The sequence below is a fragment of the Cydia splendana genome, chromosome 2 (assembly GCF_910591565.1).
Source record: "Cydia splendana chromosome 2, ilCydSple1.2, whole genome shotgun sequence".
Classification (NCBI taxonomy): domain Eukaryota; kingdom Metazoa; phylum Arthropoda; class Insecta; order Lepidoptera; family Tortricidae; genus Cydia; species Cydia splendana.
In genome coordinates, this window is record NC_085961.1 from 28,512,164 (window position 1) to 28,534,383 (window position 22,220).

Here is a 22,220-nt window from a genome sequence, read left to right on the forward strand (position 1 = left end):
GCAAGAATTTCTCTTAGCCTTTACACATTTATTAAAGCCTGACCAGTAATATATGATCATTGTCAAGAGGGCGCTGTTATTCTCATGTATAGAATGACAGTTCAGTATAGTATGAAAAAAATAGTTCCAGTGAAATTCCGCAACATGGCGCGTGATCATATATTCCTGGTCAGGCCACAGAATAAATAATAGTACTACCGTACAGAAAGGAAACTTCCTACAAAACCGAAGTTTGACAGCGGTTCAGGGTCGAATCATGCTGTCCCTTTCTAATATATGGCACTATCCCTTTCGGCTATTTAGGGTTGTCAAAATCAAGCCATTATCTTATCTGTGGTCGTGAACGCAAAGGGACGTCAAGTTGTGTCAACCCTAATAATTGCTCGGAGCAATGCTGAGCCGAGCGGAGCCGAGTTTGGCCGAAGTCAGGAGTTTCGCACCCCTGATCAGGCTTTACAATCAATTAACGTATGCTAATACTATTCTCTTGCACATGATCGCTCTCTATAAGATGCTCCTACTAGTCCAGGGTCGTATCGCAATAATCTTGCAAACATCAAACATACCTATAGAGTAAGGCCAATTCTGCAAGTAAACAAACTATGTAAACTGACACCTGTCGAGTAAATACTATCGTCAACACAATACAGGCGCCATCAGATATATCGGAGCGGCCGAGGTGCTCAATAATATCTGAACACGCACTTTAGCGCCTTGACAATAGAGGCGTGTTCACCTTAGCCGCTCCGATATGTCTAATGGCGACTGTACCTCATTCGTGCACCTTATTACGAAGTGTTAAGGTCTCTTATTGGTTAATTAACTATGTTGTTAGTACGCGGTAGTGGGTTAAGTGCAAAGTGAAGCAATTCTCAAGTGGGAACTATGAAAGAGACAAATCACGGTATAGCTGGTTGAGCAATCATGTTTAGGTAAATAATTGAAATACAAATATATTTGTACTGCAAGGCTTCAGGGGCTTTTAAGCGTGTTAATAAATATTGACGGAAGGTTATTGATGTATCGTAAAATTACATGCAGGTCAATTCGAACGTACACTGACATAAGAATTATACCTGCATAATGTCATTTAGTTATCGTACGACGAGATTTTGTATGTAAAACCAGCACTCACTCTAATTTTTATGTATGTACTTATTACAATTCTAGCAACGAAAACTAGTACCAGACATAGATATGTGTTACGTAAATGTTCATGCCAAGATTCGTACAGTCACCTGCAATAATATGTTACTCTTCGTAGGCCGCAAAAATATGTCACACGCTGTTATGGCTCTAAAAATAAGATCGAATCAGATATTTTTGCGGCCTTTAATGTGTAATATATTATTGCAGGTGACTGTGCAAATGAAGTAACTTCGATTGTATGGGAACGGCTTTTTGGTTCGGGTGACACTTAACTTCTACGTGAACGAGGTCGCCAGGGGTAATCGATACTCTTTAAATAAAACAATCAGATTGTAAATAAACTTTGCCATATATTAAATACAGAGGTCAACAATGGAAAACAGCGTCATTTCGCATTTGTACTGGCTGCTCATAAGAATTTGACGCCGCCTATGATGTTCACCGGGCGGCCCTTGTACTTCTTGGATATGTCCGCTTCGATCTGAAAAACAATAGTACATTTTAGGAGAGGACGGAAAACCGCTATAAGATGGACGAGTGAGTTTGAGTTTGCCCTCAAATAATACGAGTCCATCTTTAGCGTTTCCGGCCGAGGCATTACATAGTGCTTTTCACGACTACTGCGAGGAAATAAGAAAACATTTGCATAACTATAAGTACTAGCCCGCGATTTCTCTGGTAGCAAATTACTAGCCACTGCCTGCTGTCTGCTGTGCTGTCTCTTGAATTTGGGTAGGCGTCAGCTTAAGAATATCATTTTCTTCACTAGAAGAACTCATTTTTATACGTGATTCTTATATTTTTTAAACAAATACAATTTACACTATCCAATTCAGTGAGTATTTTCCGATCCCGCCTTTATAACTTTTTTATCACTTTTAAGAGGCGTTTTTCTGTTGTTTGCTTCAAACCGACTCTATTTAAAATTAGAAGCGTTTTTGCTAAAAAAACGAATCGAATGAACTGACTGAAAGAATGAATGGTTTTGACATATCTTTTTTTTTAACAAGAAATTGGTCCTATAAATAACCTAATTTTATTGTTGAAGGAAAAAGTTGCGCCAAAAAAGACCTTTTATTGATTTTTATGTTTTAAATGATACTCATTGCTGTGGCGAACCGTCACCAATGACAGATGATGATAACAATGAAATATTGTAGTAGTGGTAGTTCAGGTGCTACAGGTATTGCCTAGACTAGACCATCTATTGCCACATTTCCGAACAGTGGCGTGAAAATATATTTTTTTGTGCTACGAAACAAATCAAAATTAAATTACTATTTTTTCTACTCGTCGACTTTATGGTTGAATTAAGACTTCGTATATCAAACTATAATCGCATACTTCCCTATGGGCTCCCGACTCAACCATAATGACTTATAACGAAACGCTTTAGTCAACTGTATTGAATTCGACCAATCGCATGTCGCCGCGGCCAAGAAGAAAATACCAAAGGATAGAACAAAGGACATCAACGCGCTACTATTTAATGAATAAGAAGTGCGTTGATGTCTTTTGTACTATATTTTTATCTACTAAGATACTTACCTAATTTTGGTTAATTATTTAGGTTTTATAGTAGATTTTATTTCAGTTGACTCGTAGAAAAAGAATTGTATACAATAGAGATACATATAATAAAACTTTTCAATCTCGTACCTTACTTAGGCCACGGCGCAGTTTTTAAATAGTCACATATATGAGTAACACCGCCAAGTTCACCTAAAGTCATTACTTTTACTCTTGACCGAGGTTTAATAATTATGAGCCAATATGTGTTATACAATGTTGTAGTCGAAAGTATTAAGGTTCTTGATAATATAATAGTAGTAGTTTCTTAACTTCATGTATATTAATTATAAAACTGAAATAGCCAGACAAATGCCAGACAGGGCCAGAGCCAAGGCAACTGTGAGTTTCCCCAGAGACTCCCTGCCTCGCACAACTAAACTGAGGAATAAACTGTCTCCCACAGTGTTTCCGTACCGTACCGATACGACCTTCAAATCTTCAAGAAAAGAGCGTATTCCCATCTCAAAGGCTGGTAACTCACTTGCGAATCCTCTGGTGTTGCAGATGTCCATGGGCAGTAAATGTTTATCATCAGGCTGCCTCCTATATCATAAAAAATATTTCAGTACCTGTTCCTGCAACGTCACCCCATATGGAGTACTGCTGTCACCTTTGGGCAGGAGCACCTGGATGCCAGCTTGGACCCTTCGACTCGGTCCAAAGGCGCGCTGTACGAATCGTCGATGATCCCAAACTCACAAGCGGTATTGAACCTTTAAGTCTAAGGAGAGACTTTGCCTCCTTGTGTGTGTTCTACCGCTTGTACAATGGGCTGTGCTCTGAGGAATTATTTGACATGATGCCAACGGCCGCTTTCTATCACCGCACCGCTCGCCGTCGGCAGGGTGTTCATCCTCACACCCTAGAACCTAAATGGTCGCGTACTGTGCGATTTAAGAGGAATTTCCTCCCGCGGACGCTCCGGCTGTGGAATGAGCTCCCTTCCGAGGTTTTCCCGAGGGTCTACAGTATGGGGTTCTTCAAAAAAGGAGTCTACAGGTTTTTAAAAGGTCGGCAACGCGCTTGTAACACCTCTGGAGTTGCAGGCGTCCATAGGCTACGGTGACTGCTTACCATCAGACGGGCCGTAAGCTTGTTTGCCACCGATGTTGTATAAAAAAACGTCCGGGTGCGTGCGATCAGAGCGGAGACCACAGGCTTTGTGGCCGCGCTATGGCCGCCTCGCGCTGCTGTAGCCCGGCTAGCTTATCGCACACCACCAGCTCCCGCTTTAGATGTCCTAGACTGTATTTGAGGAGCACTATAGCTAGATGTTTCAGTACCTGTTCCTGCAGCGTCCGGGTGCGTGCGATCAGAGCGGAGACCTCGGGCCGCAAGCTGTGTGCCCGCGCTATGGCCGCCTCGCGCTGCTGTAGCCCGGCTAGCTTATCGCACACCACCAGCTCCCGCTTTAGATGTCCTAGACTGTATTTGAGGAGCACTATAGCTAGATGTTTCAGTACCTGTTCCTGCAGCGTCCGGGTGCGTGCGATCAGAGCGGAGACCTCGGGCCGCAAGCTGTGTGCCCGCGCTATGGCTGCCTCGCGCTGCTGTAGCCCGGCTAGCTTATCGCACACCACCAGCTCCCGCTTTAGATGTCCTAGACTGTATTTGAGGAGCACTATAGCTAGATGTTTCAGTACCTGTTCCTGCAGCGTCCGGGTGCGTGCGATCAGAGCGGAGACCTCGGGCCGCAGGCTGTGTGCCCGCGCTATGGCCGCCTCGCGCTGCTGTAGCCCGGCTAGCTTGTCGCACACCACCAGCTTCTGTAGTTGTTCTAGACTGTATTTGAGGAGCACTATAGCTAGATGTTTCAGTACCTGTTCCTGCAGCGTCCGGGTGCGTGCGATCAGAGCGGAGACCTCGGGCCGCAAGCTGTGTGCCCGCGCTATGGCCGCCTCGCGCTGTTGTAGCCCGGCTAGCTTGTCGCACACCACCAGCTTCTGTAGTTGTTCTAGACTGTATTTGAGGAGCACTATAGCTAGATGTTTCAGTACCTGTTCCTGCAGCGTCCGGGTGCGTGCGATCAGAGCGGAGACCTCGGGCCGCAAGCTGTGTGCCCGCGCTATGGCCGCCTCGCGCTGCTGTAGCCCGGCCAGCTTGTCGCACACCACCAGCTTCTGTAGTTGTTCTAGGCTGTATTTTAGGAGCACTACAGCTAGATGTTTCAGTACCTGTTCCTGCAGCGTCCGGGTGCGTGCGATCAGAGCGGAGACCTCAGGCCGCAGGCTGTGTGCCCGCGCTATGGCCGCCTCGCGCTGCTGTAGCCCGGCTAGCTTGTCGCACACCACCAGCTTCTGTAGTTGTTCTAGACTGTATTTGAGGAGCACTATAGCTAGATGTTTCAGTACCTGTTCCTGCAGCGTCCGGGTGCGTGCGATCAGAGCGGAGACCTCAGGCCGCAGGCTGTGTGCCCGCGCTATGGCCGCCTCGCGCTGCTGTAGCCCGGCCAACTTGTCGCACACCACCAGCTTCTGTAGTTGTTCTAGACTGTATTTTAGGAGCACTATAGCTAGATATTTCAGTACCTGTTCCTGCAGCGTCCGGGTGCGTGCGATCAGAGCGGAGACCTCGGGCCGCAAGCTGTGTGCCCGCGCTATGGCCGCCTCGCGCTGCTGTAGCCCGGCTAGCTTGTCGCACACCACCAGCTTCTGTAGTTGTTCTAGACTGTATTTTAGGAGCACTACAGCTAGATGTTTCAGTACCTGTTCCTGCAGCGTCCGGGTGCGTGCGATCAGAGCGGAGACCTCGGGCCGCAAGCTGTGTGCCCGCGCTATGGCCGCCTCGCGCTGCTGTAGCCCGGCTAGCTTGTCGCACACCACCAGCTTCTGTAGTTGTTCTAGACTGTATTTGAGGAGCACTATAGCTAGATGTTTCAGTACCTGTTCCTGCAGCGTCCGGGTGCGTGCGATCAGAGCGGAGACCTCGGGCCGCAGGCTGTGTGCCCGCGCTATGGCCGCCTCGCGCTGCTGTATGGCGCGCGCCGCGAGACCGGCTAGCTTGTCGCACACCACTAGCTTTTGTTTCAGTTGTTCTGTCAGCATGTCCACGTATCTGCGAAGAAAATTTAACATAAAGATCCAGTTTTAAGGACAGGCACATTTAGTATGAAGTAATCACATAAAAGATATGCATATACGTATATAAAGATAATCGCATACTACTCTCTTATTGTATGTTCTGATTAGCGAGTGTCTGTGTGACTCTTTATCATTGTGTTGTGCATTAGTAGCGGTGAGTACTCGCTTGCCGACAGAGCGCCAGTTGATGTTCACAAGGCATCACCAGACATCTGCCTATATACAGACCGGGAAGCTATGAATGATAAAATTTCCGCTTGTTCTATAAGATCTATTATAAAATACCTGATAATACTTAACGTTGTGCAAATAGTTTGTACTAGTAGCGGTCAGACGCACAGTACTAGCTTGCCCACGGAGCGACAGCTGACGTAGTTTGCGCCTGGTCTATAGGATCAACTATAAAGTACCTAGGTGAGTGTTTAACGTTGTGCAAATGGTTGGTGGCGGTGAGGCGCGCGGCGCTGGCCTGAGCAGTGCCCAACATGGCGGCCAGCGCGTCCGGGCTCTCCGTCGGCAGCTGTTGGAAGAGCGAGAAGGACTGTGTGTCGGTGCTCGTCTCGTAGAGACGCATCTTTAGGAAAGATTCAAGCTGTGAACACAAATATGTTATAAGTATACATGTATACCATAATTATGGCCATTCATTTATGGCGTTATTTATAAACGTTCTACAAGGCTCGGAGTTTTAAATGCGAGACAGAGAACAATAAAAACGTTGAATTACATTGTGGTTATTATCAAGTTTTGTAGTTTTTTCAAATATGTTACGTTCCACGGGTAAAGGTACCTTTTGGCGGTTGGCGCTTAAGTCACGTAGCACCGCATTAGTATTGGAGCGAAGGCAAGTGGGCACCATTCCACTAATCCGGGGATAACCGGTTAAACCCGGAGTTACCATGGATACTAGTACAATATGACACTATATTTAATTACACAAACGGGTCTACCGCGATATAATTTCATTGTTTTTACCTTTAATTCCGACGTTTCAGCTGAGTTGCACCAGCTGTGGTCACGGAAAGACCACAGCTGTTGCAACTCAGCTGAAACGTCGGAATTAAAGGTAAAAACAATGAAATTATATCGCGGTAGACCCGTTTGTGTAATTAAATATGTGTACAAAACGCGAGAGTTTAAAGTGTTATAATATGACACTAGATTTAACCGCTTAACCCCGGGTTAGTGGGATGGTGCAAGTGGGCCTAAGTGGACTAGTCAAAACTAAATACTATACTGACCTCGACTAGTTGGTCGATGATCTGGTTCCTAGTACTAGGGTTGTCGAGCAGTGTTAAAGCATCTCGCCCGCGCGCGGTGCCGCCCGCCACGCCGGCCGACTCCACCACTATACCGGATTCTTCTAGGGCCACGGCGGCTAGATCGCTTGATAGGTCCTGTGAATAAACTAATCTTATAAGAATATATTAAGTAATCTAAAAAGCCATGTGAAATAAAAATAAGGGGTCATCCATTAATTACATCACACGTTTAGGGGGAGGGAGGGGGTCAAGAAAATATGACATGTTGTGACAAGGGGGAGGAGGAGTCACAAACTTTGTGACGTCACTTTAACTTCATCAGTAACCTTATACGCCAATATACATTTAAATAACAAGTTATTGAAACGATAATCGTTTTTATTCGTTTAATTTTATTTCTTAATTTTAAGTTTTGGGTTATAAAATTACTAATATTTCTTTTATCAAAAATATTTTGATAAAATATTAAATAAATATTTGCCGATTTCGTTGAAGAAATGTGACGTCTCACCAGGGGGGAGGGGTTTGCCAAATGTGACCAAGTGTGACAAGGAGGGGGGACGGGTAAAAATAACCTAGAAATTCGTGTGACGTAATTAATGGATGACCCCTAATAGGTAAAAACATGTTATTTTTTCCCATTTTTTTTAAGGATTATCCCATTATAAACCATTATTAGCTAATGTATTGTTATGGAAGTTTAAGTCATGTAAGCTTAAATAGTACTTGGCTCGTTGGGTGGATGAAATCCGAAAAATCGCGAGGCACTTCTGGATGAGACTAGCCCAGGACGGGGACAAGTGGCGTACACGAAGAGAGGCCTATGCTCAGCAGTGGGCGATTAAAGGCTACAATGATGATGATGATGACGCTTAGTGCGTGTCTTACAACTGCTCCGAGCTGTACTAAAACGCAGTCTAGCTAAATATAATAGGGTATTTTCCTACTAGTCAAATCAGTTACTTTTTAGAACTGTCAAAACGATTTGCTGATATGGAATTTATATGAAACATTACATCGTGACGTCACGGTCAACTCACGAACTCACCTACTTTTTTTATATTTCTATCAGATTCATTAAATAGAACTTGTGTTTATAAATAACTGCTATCTGTGTTTTTCTAATAATTATCTGGTGCTTTATTTCATGCATAGTGTAAAATAATTTATTTTAAATACAGTATCATATAATTATTGTACTGTATTGAGAAATACATGCTAGGGACAAATGTATTGTCGCCCTTGACTTGACTTGCCACAGAAACTATGACCGAAAATTAGTCTTGGTCTCTAAGACTAGTTTTGCTAATGCCAAACTGTTTTTAATGCATTTTGTATGTAGTTCGATTAATCTTATCTGTGAACATAATCCACGATAGGTAGTGTTGGTTAAGACTCGAGTTCTTTGAGTCCTCTGTTTCAAGACTCTACTCAGTTTTTGACTCTTATAGTTACATAAGTCTAAACTCGAGTTCTTTTCAACTTGTTAGACACCCGAGTGTTTTGTAGAAACTTGAATCCTTTTCAGGGAACTGTTGAATTTTTTTACAAAAAATAATCAAAATGCATTGTCTTTATGTAAAATTCGTGAATTAGGTACACAAATCATACAACAACGCCTAATTTATTTACTGTTATTTAGGAAAAACCTATAAAATTGTTAAAGGAGTCTTTATTCGGAGACTCGAGTCCTTGTGAGTTACTTCTAAAAAAGACTCAACAAAAGACTCGACTCGGGACTTAAAAGACTCAGAAGTTTTTTTAAGCGCAGTCTCGTAAAAAAGAGCTCAGTTAGGTACTTCAAATTCAGACTCAGTGGACTTGAGTTCTTACCCACACCAGGCGTGGCTCACTCCGCGATTTCGTCGCTTTGCTACAGGTAGCTAAAAGTACATCCGTTCCACACCAATTTTGGTGGCTAGGCGTGGCGCTGTCGCCACCTAGCGGCCATATCTGTCCTGATCGTAACAGACGCGTTTTGTTAGAGAGTGAGTCTTCTGTACCTAGTACTATTATTTATTCTGTGCCAAGACTAATGGTAGGTAACTTACCAGGTCAATAGCAGGCGCGCTGTCGATGTTGCCCCAGTCGATCTCGCCTGTGTCGCCGTCGCCGAAGTCTATGTCGGCGGGCGCCTCTACAGACCCGAAGTCAATCCCGCCGCCGTCGCCAAAATCAATCTAAAAATCAAGTTTATTTTTCGGTCCATGCCTTAACACATTCAGCGCCAAGAACCCGACTGTCGGGTACACTGTTCGTAGCGACTACGCGCTCCATGCGGCAAAGACGTGACTACGCGCTACGAGCGTAGGGGCTATTCATAAATTACGTCATTTCAAATTAGGGGGGGGGGGGGGTCTGGACATCGGATGACGGTAGCATGAAGTAGGAGGAAATGGGGTCATTTGAAGCATGATTTTTGGATGATTATAGGGGGGGGGTCAAAAATCTTCAAAAATCGATGACGTAATTTATGGACAGCCCCGTACCCGTAGAACTTAGTGGCAATAAATGTGTTAATTTCATCAACAAAGTCAATAGTGATTGATTACTGAAAGCCGTGCTACCCGTAGAGAATGAATTGAATTAAGCTCTTAAGTAAATCTCGCTCAAAAAACAGCTCTATCTTCTTATTTATATGGATCATAATCATAATAGATATTTGAGTACAGAGCGTGTTCGGATATTTTTGAGCGCCTGGGACGCTCCGATATATCAGATGGCTACTGTATTAGTCTACAGTACAAAGTCGCAAAAAAATTGTACCACCATTGTGTGATTTAAAATGTATCTAAGATCTTAGAAATATCGCTGGTAAACAATGCGCACCCAAATCCAACATTATATATTTCACGCCATTGCTCAGAAATCCGAAATATAGTCTGAATTTTCATTTAATTTCATTTAATCTTTATTGCACAAGGAAAATACAAACGTACAAAAGACGGACTTAATGCTACAAGGCATTCTCTACCGGTCAACCTCAATCAAGTCAGTAAATTTTGACAAAAAGGTTAAAAGTGCAATATATGGACTTATATCTTCGAGGGCCTCCCCTAAAGGTTCTGCCCTTTAATCAACTTGTCCATCTATTGGTGACTTTCTAGCCTCTTCAGCAATGTACCTTATCACCAGCGCCATCCTCATCATCCAGCTCAATATGCACCGGGTCAGGCTCCACAGCCAGCGGCGGCTCCCCGTAACTCCACTCATACACCGTCACATTACCATGGTTCACCACAAACTGCAGTAACGGTAGAACTTCAGGTGCCTTGTCTCCGAGGGCATATTTGGTGAAGGCGGAGTAGAGATCTATGCCAGGTTGGATGGGTTTCAGAGATTTGCCGATCTGAAATTGAGATATGAGAATGGATTTAATGAAAACACATTTGCATCAACCAATGCCAATGATATTAATTATACTACTTTGTAATTAGGTGAGAAATGTAAGCATAAGTATCTTTGGCGAGAATAGTATATTGCTCAAAATATACATCGTGTTTTTATTGAATTCCGTTAACTTCGGGGTACGGTTAAGTACGTTTAAGAGAACTAAATGGCGTAGTTAATTTTCAAAAAAAAAATATTTTTTGCTTTTTTAAAAAAATATTTGGGTTAAAAAAGTAATTAAATGTAGCATGTAGCGTTGTTGTAACACGGGCATTACATTTAACTCAACCAAACAATTGAAATCTGTGACATATCAATGTCATTTCAAACATCGATCGACCGAGATTGTACTTAAGTTTAGTAGCAAATGTATGAACTCATTCTAAACACTAATCAATATGTAAACCGGCCCTAACGCAAGTGTACATGCTTGTAGAGGCCTTATAAGAAAAAAATAAATTATTGATTATCTCCGAAATGAAGTTAATTAGAATATTGGTGTCTTTGAGAAAGTTATTTGATTTAAGCTCAGGAATGCACCCTTGAAATTAACGGGAATAAAAAAAAACACGATGTAGATAAAGATATTGACGACCGGTCTGGCGGCCTAGTGGGTAGTGACCTGCCTGTGAAGCCGATGGTCCTGGGTTTGAATCGTCCAGTAAGGGCACTTATTTGTGTGATGACCACAGATATTTGTTCCTGAGTCATGGATGTTTTCTATGTATATTATATACTTATACATATATCATTCTCTAAGTACCCACAACACAAGCCTTCATGGGCTTACCGTGGGACTTAGTCAATTTGTGTAATGTCCTTGTAATATTTTTTTATTAAAAATAAAAAAAGATATAGATGTGGTGTGAAGTGTAGCTAGTTTGTGTAGTCACTAAAGTCTAAATGTGTGCCTAAATGTTAATTTTATACTTTAATTTTAATTCTACTCTTTATTGGCATTTCAAAAATGAACCCTACATAAAACCGCCTAAAGTTGAAAATTGCATAATAAATTACATACAAATTTTTATTTTTAACAAGCAGAAACGTCTGCGAACGATGCTATTAACACAGAATAACTAATAGTACTACCGTACAGAAAATTCACTCCTTCACAAAAGTCAGATTTAGGTATAAAATTATACCTATACTCGCCGCCTGCAACAAAATTGAAACTTATAACCGCGCACGAACGGTGAATCTTATTTGCGCGAGCGCCACGTGACACGACTATCGTGCGGTCGAGCGGCAGCCCACTGCCATACGCCTGCCCTGCCCGGGAGGGCGCCGGCCAAATGTACCTAAACTGCGTAGTGACACCCCCATGCTATTAAGCTTAGAATAAATTTAAAAGTGGAAAAATTACTGTCTTGGGTGAGAATTGAACTCACGGCCTCTGGATCGATACTCCAGCGCGCTGCCATCTGAGCCACCAAGACCTCATCCATAACCAGCAAATCTTTCCACCATATTACTCTTGCGGTAGATGTCGCTAAGGGTCCCCTTGACCTGTAATATGGTGGAAAGATTTGCTGGTTATGGATAAGGTCTTGGTGGCTCAGATGGCAGTGCGCTGGAGTATCGATCCAGAGGCCGTGAGTTCAAGTCTCACCCAAGACAGTAATTTTTCCACTTTTAAATTTATTCTAAGCTTAAATTACGTACATCTTCATATATCTCAGGTAGTTCCTTCAGCCGTTCCACTAGCTCCCTCTTGATCTTGTCCCCCTGGATCCCGAGCTGCCGGCACTGCGCCAGGAACTCTGACTTCATTGATGCCTCGTTCTTCAGATGGTCTGCATTCTTCTTTTCATATTCCTGAAATGTAGAATGAAAGTATGATAAACGCAATTCTGTTACTTATAAAAATAGTCAAAATTATTTCCAACAAATCAAAAGGGTTATCTCTTTAATTATTAATCTTACTTTTTTTATTAAAATAGGTGAGTAATATTATTCTAACACAGGTGTGTCTTGACTTGATATACAAAAATAAAAATGTATAAAAGTCAAATTCACCTTCACTCTAAACAAACTTTATACATGATATATACTTGGTCAAGCAAATCTTGTCAGTAGAAAAAGGCGGCAAATTAAAAAAATTTAGGCGTGAAGGATTATCGTCTCATAGAACATTTGAATATCACGCCTTTTTATACTGACAAGATTTGCTTGACCAAGTATATAAGGTGCTAACAAATTAGTCATAGATATTTTAAGAGATATTACATTAAAACAATTAACTTTTAACTGTAATTAAGGAACCTTTGTATATCATTTTTTTGTTTCCATTTACCGAACAAAAAAAAATATTATACTTAATTTTTTAAATAATCACCCCTATTATGTACCTGTCAAGATGCTTAACACTGTCGGTCATGTCACGTCACGTCAAGTTTAAAGAGGTTCTAGAATGTCTAAAGAGGTCTCATTATCTTATGAACAGGGTGTTTTAACGTAGGAAATTTGTTTCCTAGTTTTCTCCTAAAAAACATAACAAAACCAATGATGTTTCATACTTAAATGTACTCCGAGAACCGAGGACTAGCAGCTGTAGAAATATCCATGACTAATTTGTTAGCACCTTATATATAACAAGTACACAAAAACACTTACAACTTGCAATTGCTCCTCCTTAACAATCTGTTTCTTCAAACTTGGAATCTCATAATTAATATTCCTAACCAACATCTGCGCTGCCTCCGCCAAGTACAAGTTTTCTTTTTCATAACTCTTCACCACATCCAGCCAGTCTTTCATCCTCTGAGAACCATACCGTCCAAAGAGGTTCTTAGTATCGGCCTCAGTTTCTTTTAAAATCTCTATGATCTTCTGACAATGGAAATAATTGATGTAACTGCCTGAAAGTAAAGCTGCTATGTCTTGATGTGCTGGCATGTCCTGTATGGCATTATTTATTTTTTCTCTAACGGCTATAATGTTCTTCTGCCATTCCTTGTTCACGTGCCGACGGCTGACTAGCCAGTCTTGCAATTTTCCTATGTTTATGTCGATAGGTATGTTACTTTCCTATAAACATTTAAAAAAGGTTAATAAGTGAAAGGGAACTAAGATAATCGGTATCTTAGAAAATAGTGATGCTTATTACTTACGTCCATGATAATTAATTGTTATTGTTGCTTCATAAAATAAAGAAATTTACGGGTTAATACTTGTGCATCTGGTGTTATTGTGATGTGGTGACGTTTTGACGTGACGTGACGTGTTAACAAAGTTTTGACATATTGAAAATGTTACCATGTTATAATTATTATTTCCACAAAGGTTAAATCATGGTCACGATTTAAAAATATTAATTAAATAATTATATCAATTAATTATTCGGTGCGCTTGTATGTTATTAATCATTTCTATTTAATATTATTTTAAAATAAATTGTCTAAGTACAAGGCCTAATAATACAAATACACTTACTATAGCAAAGACTAGATTCCTTATCATGTTTTCTGTATATTGCGTCCTCGATTCGAAATAGATAAGTATAATTCTTATCAAGGTAGTGTCAATGTTGTATCATAATATTCATTAGTCATAAATATTGAAGCTGCTAGGTACTTAGTATCTTCTTAATAGTTTGTGCTGGTAGGTAAGGCACAGCTTCAATTACACCATATAAAATCGGTTTTCAAATAAAAGTACTTTACTTACATTATGGATTTCAGTGAACACACAGAGAACCAGTAAGTATTTATTATAGTATATAAAGTGTAAGTAACTTGATACAAGATTATTATTCAACCAATAAAACAGATACCTACAGATACCTACAGCTTAAAGCCTTAAATCATAGGAAACGCGTACTACATTTTCCTGGGTATCAACTTATCAAGACAGCACTGTGCTTGGAGCAAGAGTTTTAAAATGAATACTGACCATGGAAACTGAAAGTTTTAATTAAACAAGACTTCTCGTTCCCAAGTCTTTTAAAGTTTACCTCAATTTATGTTTCTAAGATCCATCATATAGAAAATTTAGGCAATGATTGAACTTCTTTTGTTATGAAATCAGACAACGAAGAAATGAAATTGTACATGTATTTCGACGACGAAGATTGATTTAAATTGGTTACATATTAAAATAATGAATTTTATTGATAAAAAACACCAATAAAACTAGTAATTTTTTTACTTGTAACATTACCAAAAGCTATTCAAAGCATCTCGGTAAAAATATTGAGTATATAGAGTTGATATAGAGGTATAACCAGAGGGGCTACCGCGAAAACCGAAATTCGCAAATTGCGGGGATCTTACTCTTTTACTCCAATGAAGGCGTAATTAGAGTGACAGAGAAAAATGCCCGCAATTGACGATTTTCGGTATTGGCGGTAGCCCTACAGATCCGAGCAGTTCAAATAAACAAATCACTGCTCAGTCACTGCTACTTTTTAATTATAATACTTATAAATAAATAAAAAATATTTGAGCATTCACAAAGAGTATACCACATTTTATATAAAGTTGGTCAAGCAGATCTTGTCAGTAGAAAAAGGCGGCAAATTTGAAAAATGTAGGCGCGAAGGGATATCGTCTCATAGAAAATTTGAATTTCGCGCCTTTTTCTACTGACAAGATTTGCTTGACCATCTATATTTAATTATTTTTATTTTGTATACAGCAGCAAAAATGCATACAAAAAAAATATATATCTCAAACAGCTAATTTGACAGCTTAATGTTGTTATTATTGATATTTTTGTGACCGTGTTTTTCCGTACGTTTGTTTGGAATTTTCCATTAAACCGGTCAAACACCCGTTAAATTCTCATTAGAGAGCAAGCATACTTATAATTTCCTACAGACCGTTTGACTGTAATATAATTGTTTTGTAAATTAGATGTGAACCAAGCACTTCGAAGAATGACGACGGAGTGATCTCTGTTGATGTTTCGAGCGAGGTACTCGTAGACTCCATCACAGAAGTTCCACCAGACTTAATCATGTAAGTTGACATTAAATAAAGTAACGTAATAATGTTAAGACAAGACTGGTAGATCTCGTCGGGAATAGCAGGACGAGCTTGTCGCCTTTGTCAAAGACTGGAAGCTTCTTTAGATCGGGAATCGGGATACGTATGGATAGTACAATCTAAAAGCTGTAACATTCAGTCGTTGGTACGGTCCGAGGCCTGTTCGATCGAGTAGAAGGTGGTTCGCCGTACGTCCGTTAAGGACGCAGCCATAACTGAAATGCTGGATCCACACAGACACTACGCTGGCCGTTTCGTGCGCGAGGTAATTGCTTCGCGCGTATGCTCGCTCTGTGTGGACCCGGCTCAAGAGAAGTTGACCGGGCCAAGATCGCAGTCCGGTACACGCTGCTCTGTTAGCACTATAACTGAAATGTAATATATGGTTGTTTCAGGACTACCGAGGGAAATGTACAAAATGGAGAGGACCCAACAAGACTGACTCTGGCATATGAAAGACTGTACGAAATCCCACGCACCATCGTGGAACGGTTCGCGGAGCATGTATGGCATCTGGACATCAGCCACAACAAAATCACGTAAGTGGTTATTATGTCCAATAAGACACTATTTAAAGTGTATTTAAATGGAGATAACTTTTAATATGCTAGGGAGCACATATTGATATGACTTACATAGGAATATAAGTGTAGTACCTTCAGTTACTTTTTTAGGGTTCCGTACCCAAGGGTAAAACGGGACCCTATTACTAAGGCTCCGCTGTCTGTCCGTCCGTCCGTCTGTCTGTCATATAACAAACGTGATTTTAGACCGAAGTTAAGCAACATCGGGCGGGGTCAGTACTTGGATGGGTGACCGTTTTTTATTTTTGTTGTTTTTTGCATTATGGTACGGAACCCTTCGTGCGCGAGTCCGACTCGCACTTGCCCGGTTTTTATCATAGAGAGTAAAAGAGTCTACCCACATGTTTACATATATATGACAGTGGTAGTGGTATTTTAACCCTTTAGACTTTAATGGACTAGACTGAAAAAAATCCACAATTAAAGCCTCATTGCTATTCCATGATCCTAAAAAATCTATGTAAGAAAATAATTCAGAAAAATTATTATGGCTGGTCATTTGATAAAAACAAATAACATTATTAAAAAAAAAAAACAAATTTAATTTATTTGATTTTCAGTTCTTTAGCTGATATGGAGTTCGTAGTTCATATTTTTTTATATGTATTCCCCTCTGACCAAGAAGTCTTTTGACCATATTTTTATTTAAACAACCTTGAACTTCAGATATTGAATTGCATCCCCATTTTTTTCCTTTTAATACAACTCTCTAGATTAGATCTCTCTTATTATAATTTTGCAGGAACCTGGACCCCCTGGTGCACTTCAAGCACCTCACATCACTGATCGCGGATGACAACCCCATCACAGAGAACTGTGTGCTGCCACCATTACCCAAACTCCAGTTGTTATGGTAACAACATAGACTGCCACCCACACACTATATATTACTGTATTAGTATTTCGGGCCAAAGTACTGGCTATCCATTATGGGCTATGAAAAGCATCAGATAATCAATTAAGTCATCACCATCATCTTCCCAGTGTTGTCCTAGCATTTTTGCCACAGCTCATGGGAGCCTAGTGTCTGCTTTGGCAACTAACCCCGTAGCATAATTGCCTGGCATAGGTAGAAGGTACTAGTTTCTATAATAGCAACTGCGTCTGGCATTCGAACCCAGGGGAAACTAGGTGTTACTGGGATTAGTCTGGTTTACCGCTAGGTTACCAACGCTTTTGAATCAAGTCTACTTACTAAAAATTCTCGTGTTCTCAGACAGCGACCCAGCACAATCACACTCTAATGGTGACCATTGTCCTTGCCAACAAATAAAAATACCTTTCTTTTTCATTGAAACATATCTGAAGGACCTGTATATTTTAACTAGTTTATGACAACTTTGTTTAGCGTTAAAAATGCACCTTAAATAGTCAAACATAAGATCTAATATAACTTACCTCAGGGGATACTCACAAATCCTTCAAAACTGAACCTTATGCACTAAGTCATAAAGTTCAAATTTCCCCAGGGTCAACTATTGCAAGATCGGCTCCCTATACCCATGGGTGGCAAAGCTGAAGGAATCCTGCCCCAACTTGCAGTATCTATGTCTCATGGGCAACCCGGCGGCACCGAGTTATCTCAACGGCGGGAACTTCTATGATTACCTACAGTACAGGTAAGAATCCTTTTTGAATGGTCTTGGGCTAAGAAGTTTTGTGATGAGACCTGGTTCGCCGCACTCGCTGACAAGAGGCAAAGACGACGACAAGGTGTCTCAGTACCGGTTTCCGCAAACTTCTCTTGTCAGACCTGTGGTAGACCATGTCGGTCTCGCATCGGTCTATTCAGCCACCAAAAACGGTGTTTCTCCGGTGTTACACCATAAATCGTCTGCTATAGACGAAAAGGCCTATGATGATGATGGGCTAAAAAAAAAACTACTGCTTGTCTCAAGATTTTTTATAGAATTTGTGAAACAAATATCATTAGGTCGCGCGTGGCACTTCGGCCTGTGTAGACGTGCCTCGGCCGCATTGCCTCGGGCGAGGCACGTGACCACCGACCGATAAATAAATAAAGCGCATCTTTACCCCATAAAAAACTCCACTCTCACACATTTTTGGAGAGAGAAAACAAAAACGCAAAAAAAAATGACCTTGTTGAACGTCGGGAAAGATAATCGGGAGCATACCTTCATGTTTGTTTTGTAGATTCATGAGGTTAACAAGACAAAAATAATATATAAAAAAAAAACGGAGGAAGCTAGTGTATAATCGCTTTAGTAATTTACTGTCTCAATTTTACGACATTTTTCATTAGATACTTTATTTTCAAGACATCATTAGATGCTTATGTTATGCTCATTAGCCAATGCACGAACTTTGCTCTGACCCGTCTAGACTGATAATGTTGATATCATAGTGAATTGTTTTGATTGACATTCCAAATAAACTACTATCGGCAGGTACCTGGATGTTTACGAAATTATTTAGTTTTAAAAGCATAACAATCAATATCATTAAGTTGAATTTAATAACATTGATGATTTCATATTGACTGGGAGGATTCCCAAATCCCAAAACTGGGCCAACAGCGTTTCAAGATTGTTTCTTCCTGATGACACTAACTGCTAGTAACTAGTTTTAACTTACCAAGGACGCCCGTACACGCGCACGGAAAAACGAGCCTTCAGTACCATAGCATGTAATAAGTACATGTCAAGCAGTTATACACAAATTCTGTAATATTGTTTTCATAAATACAACAATCCTGGACCTTAAATATTATTCCAATACCAATAATAGAACGAATCGATTACGCGTAAATTCTTTCTAGTGTTTGATTTCTCATTTGATTTTCTATCTTGGCACATGAATTAAGTTGATTTATAAGCTATGTATGTAACAATTATCCGTGATTAATGATTATCATGATAGACGATAGTAGGTAAAAAATGAAATGTAAAAAACATAAAAAAGAAGTACTTACCCTAAATTTACAAGGTTTAAAATGTCTTTCCAGGCTATTCGTAATCTCCCAATTCCCATCCCTCAACCACCTGGACGATCGCAAAGTCACCGAGGACCAACGAGCCGAGGCCCAACGGCTCTACAAGAGGCCCTTCTTCGAAAGGATCGTCAAACCCAGCTCTGGAGGTATCGCCCAACTTATACATACTCCCGTAAAATGGAGCAGCTTTCAGAATAAGATTACCTCGTTGTGGACAGGTAAAGAGGAGAGGAATTTGTTGATTTAATTTGTACATTTTTTGTTTAATTTTTTATATATGCTTCAAAGTCACCGAGGACCAAACCGGGGCCCAAAGTCTATTTAGGAGGCCGTTCTTCTAAAGGATTGTGAAACTCAGCTCTCGAGGTATCGCGCAACTTACAATTTGCATTTATCACTATAGTTCGTTTTTTTAGCATTAGAAAAAAGGTAAACAATCTTGATGTGTCATTTAATTGAAAAACACGTTTTAAAAATAAGTCACAGCAAGTATGTAACAAATATGAATCTAATATAATCATTTATATTTTACTGCTTTCATAAGTAATAGTTTTAAAAAGTTTAAATCGTTTTTCAATTAAAAGACATGTCAAGATCGCTTACCTTCTTTATAATGCTAATAAAAACGAACTATACACCTTATAAAACAAAGTCCTCAACTCAAAAACTATTACATTGCTCTCTATTATTACCATGGAACTGGCTTACAAGAAATATCCGTGGCAATCGTTTAAATAAAAATATTGCATTTTCTTTCTAAAATATGGAAGAATGTGTAGTAGAGATTTCAAGGTTCAATACTATTGAATAGTAGATTAGACTTCTAAAATTCCAAAAAGCAATAACTGCCATTTGAATTCGGAACTGATCGACGAACGGTTGTGATTTAATGTTTCCCCATTTTTAAAGGAAATGCCAAATAATTTAGTACAACTTAGTATCGTTATGATGTATGTTACATTTTCATATGAACTCTTGAGTAGGAGTCACCAGGCCTACTCGTATTTGATCAAATTGTCGCATTTGATCGTGACGCAAAATCTATAGATAGCTTATCTCGCAATTTCGACATATACTATACCTTATCAGCAAACACAAAAATGTCGATAAAACTGTCAAACGCTGATGGAAATCTTGCCATATCAATCATATCATAACTACTTATATTTATTATATATTTTTTATAAATCTAATGAAAGTGGTACACGATGACAATTTCTTCTAGTACATCTCGAGTACGAGCGAGATGTATAGAAAGTAAGTAACGTTCTCGGTAGCGTTTATGTCAGTGCCAAACTGGTGGTAGCCCACTGTTCGTTGAGTAGTTATGCTAGGTGCAAATGGCAACCCGTATATTACGCGTATAATGTGCCAAAGAAATATACAAACATTAAGCTCAAAAATATTGACTCATTTGGGTCAGTCAAGTAAACCATACACGTTTTGATCTCAAATGTATCGCATCAGATTAAAGAATGAAATTTATGTAAAGATATTCTTACTAAGAGCAATCCATGTCTTAATCCACGTAAATTTGTATTTTATCATTATGTGCTTTAGGCCTTTAAACCTATTTTTTCATCCATTAATTGTTATTGTTCTGGGGTAATTTTGCTAGAAGCGATCCAGTCACCGTTCAATTACTATGCTCAATTAGAGCAAATTTACACTACTGACTACTTAAACTCTAAATCATAATTAGATTCCAAAAAAAGTAAGACAATGTTGCCACTGCAATAATTTGTTTGTAAAATAGTAAATGCCTTTTTATAAATAAACACGCTAAGATAATTTATTTATTGGTAATTTTACTCCTACGATTTAAAAAAGTACTTTTACTTACTTATTTTTACATAAATACAAGACGCGCTAGTAAAAAGTGGCAACATTGTCATACTTTATTTGTAATCTAATTATGATTTAGAGTTTACATCTTCGAAACTTCTCACCTTCGATCTATGCTTTTAACTTACCCCCTACACTCGTAAACTTTATAAATGAGCGTTTTCCAAAAAAAAAATACATTTCATTCATGTCTTCAAAATATTGACTTCTTGGGCTCATTTTACTCAGAATCATTTGTACATTCACGCCTCATACATTAAAAAAATGTGTCCCAAAATTTTGTATGAATAAATATTTTTCCAGTGCGATGTTCATACAAATAAAAAAACTTTTCATACAAAAATGTGACGATCTGGAAACGAAATCTTGGGACACATTTTTTCATGTATGAGGCGTGAATGTAAAAATGATTCTGAGTAAAATGAGTCCAAGAAGTCAATATTTTGAAGACATGAATGAAATGTACATTTTTTTTTGGAACACGCTTAAATCACAAAACTAAAAAGACGGAACTTTTGTAACAAAGCTAAATTTAAAAAAACTGGATGACTTGTGGCGAAATTTCTTTATAATATTGTTACCAATATGAATACTATCCATAAACTATGATAATAATATTAATAATCTATCTATAAACCTTTTTGCAATATTTATTGTATATTTCAATGACTGATTAGTATCCATGTTATAAAATTTTGATATATTCTAAATTAGGTCAGCATGTTTAATATTTGTCTTTTTAATATAATACATACTTACATTATGGTAAAGGTATTAATAATATACTAATAAAGGTTATTCATTAAAAATATATTAAATTTAATCTAAAGTTTCTCGATAATAGATGAAAATTGCTAAGCTATATGCGAATAAACAAATTGTCAAAATTTTTAAACATATTTAAAAGTAGACTTTACCCTAATCTCTATACAATATATATACAGTGGTACTACTAAACGAAATTAATAACTAGCTTAAATCTAAAATAGGCCCTTGAGGCATTGTACCAAGGATGCTGGCGGCATTTCCTCGCTGTATCGCAATGTTGATACGTTGTCTCTATTGATTAGAAATCCTAATCCTAACCTAAAAAAATCTTCCAATAATACGTAACTGTCTTTCGTCCATTTCCTCTAATTGTTAATATTTACTATTTAATTAGATTAATAAGAAAAAAACGTTTATACAGGTATTTATTGTTTAATTATTTACAGTAATAAATAAAAATAAGAAACAAGGATTGTTTTAATCAAAACAGCTATATTTCCAAGTTCTGATTTAGATTCGATTTTTAGTAGAAAAAGGCGCGAAATTCAAAGTTCCTATCCTCTAGTCAGGTATTAGAAAATAGAATTAAAATTGTTTCGTTTTAAAATTGAGTTTAAAAAAAAAGCTAC

The 22,220-nt window shown here is 39.1% G+C and overlaps 2 protein-coding genes across 3 annotated transcripts; one reads left to right on the plus strand and one right to left on the minus strand.

Annotated features, from left to right (window-relative positions):
* Positions 1-1,481: 1,481 nt before the first annotated feature.
* LOC134806081 (CDK5 regulatory subunit-associated protein 3) lies at positions 1,482-13,691 on the minus strand. Its single transcript, XM_063779349.1, has 9 exons — positions 13,567-13,691; positions 13,070-13,483; positions 12,119-12,271; positions 10,188-10,412; positions 9,115-9,243; positions 7,043-7,198; positions 6,212-6,393; positions 5,604-5,775; positions 1,482-1,630 (listed from the first exon to the last, which is right to left on the minus strand). The coding sequence occupies exons 1-9, from the start codon at positions 13,570-13,572 to the stop codon at positions 1,559-1,561; spliced, it is 1,509 nt and encodes a 502-aa protein (XP_063635419.1). The 5' UTR covers positions 13,573-13,691; the 3' UTR covers positions 1,482-1,558.
* Positions 13,692-15,133: 1,442 nt separating this feature from the next.
* Positions 15,134-22,060, plus strand: LOC134806075 (leucine-rich melanocyte differentiation-associated protein-like). 2 transcript variants are annotated; one of them, XM_063779342.1, is made up of 5 exons: positions 15,140-15,414; positions 15,837-15,980; positions 16,768-16,878; positions 17,495-17,644; positions 18,991-22,060. In XM_063779342.1, coding segments are annotated over exons 1-5 (642 nt in total). In that variant the 5' UTR covers positions 15,140-15,412; the 3' UTR covers positions 19,226-22,060. The 2 variants fall into 2 exon arrangements, with proteins under 2 accessions (XP_063635413.1, XP_063635412.1); XM_063779343.1 differs by lacking the exon at positions 16,768-16,878 and having other exon boundaries at positions 15,134-15,414.
* Positions 22,061-22,220: the final 160 nt, after the last annotated feature.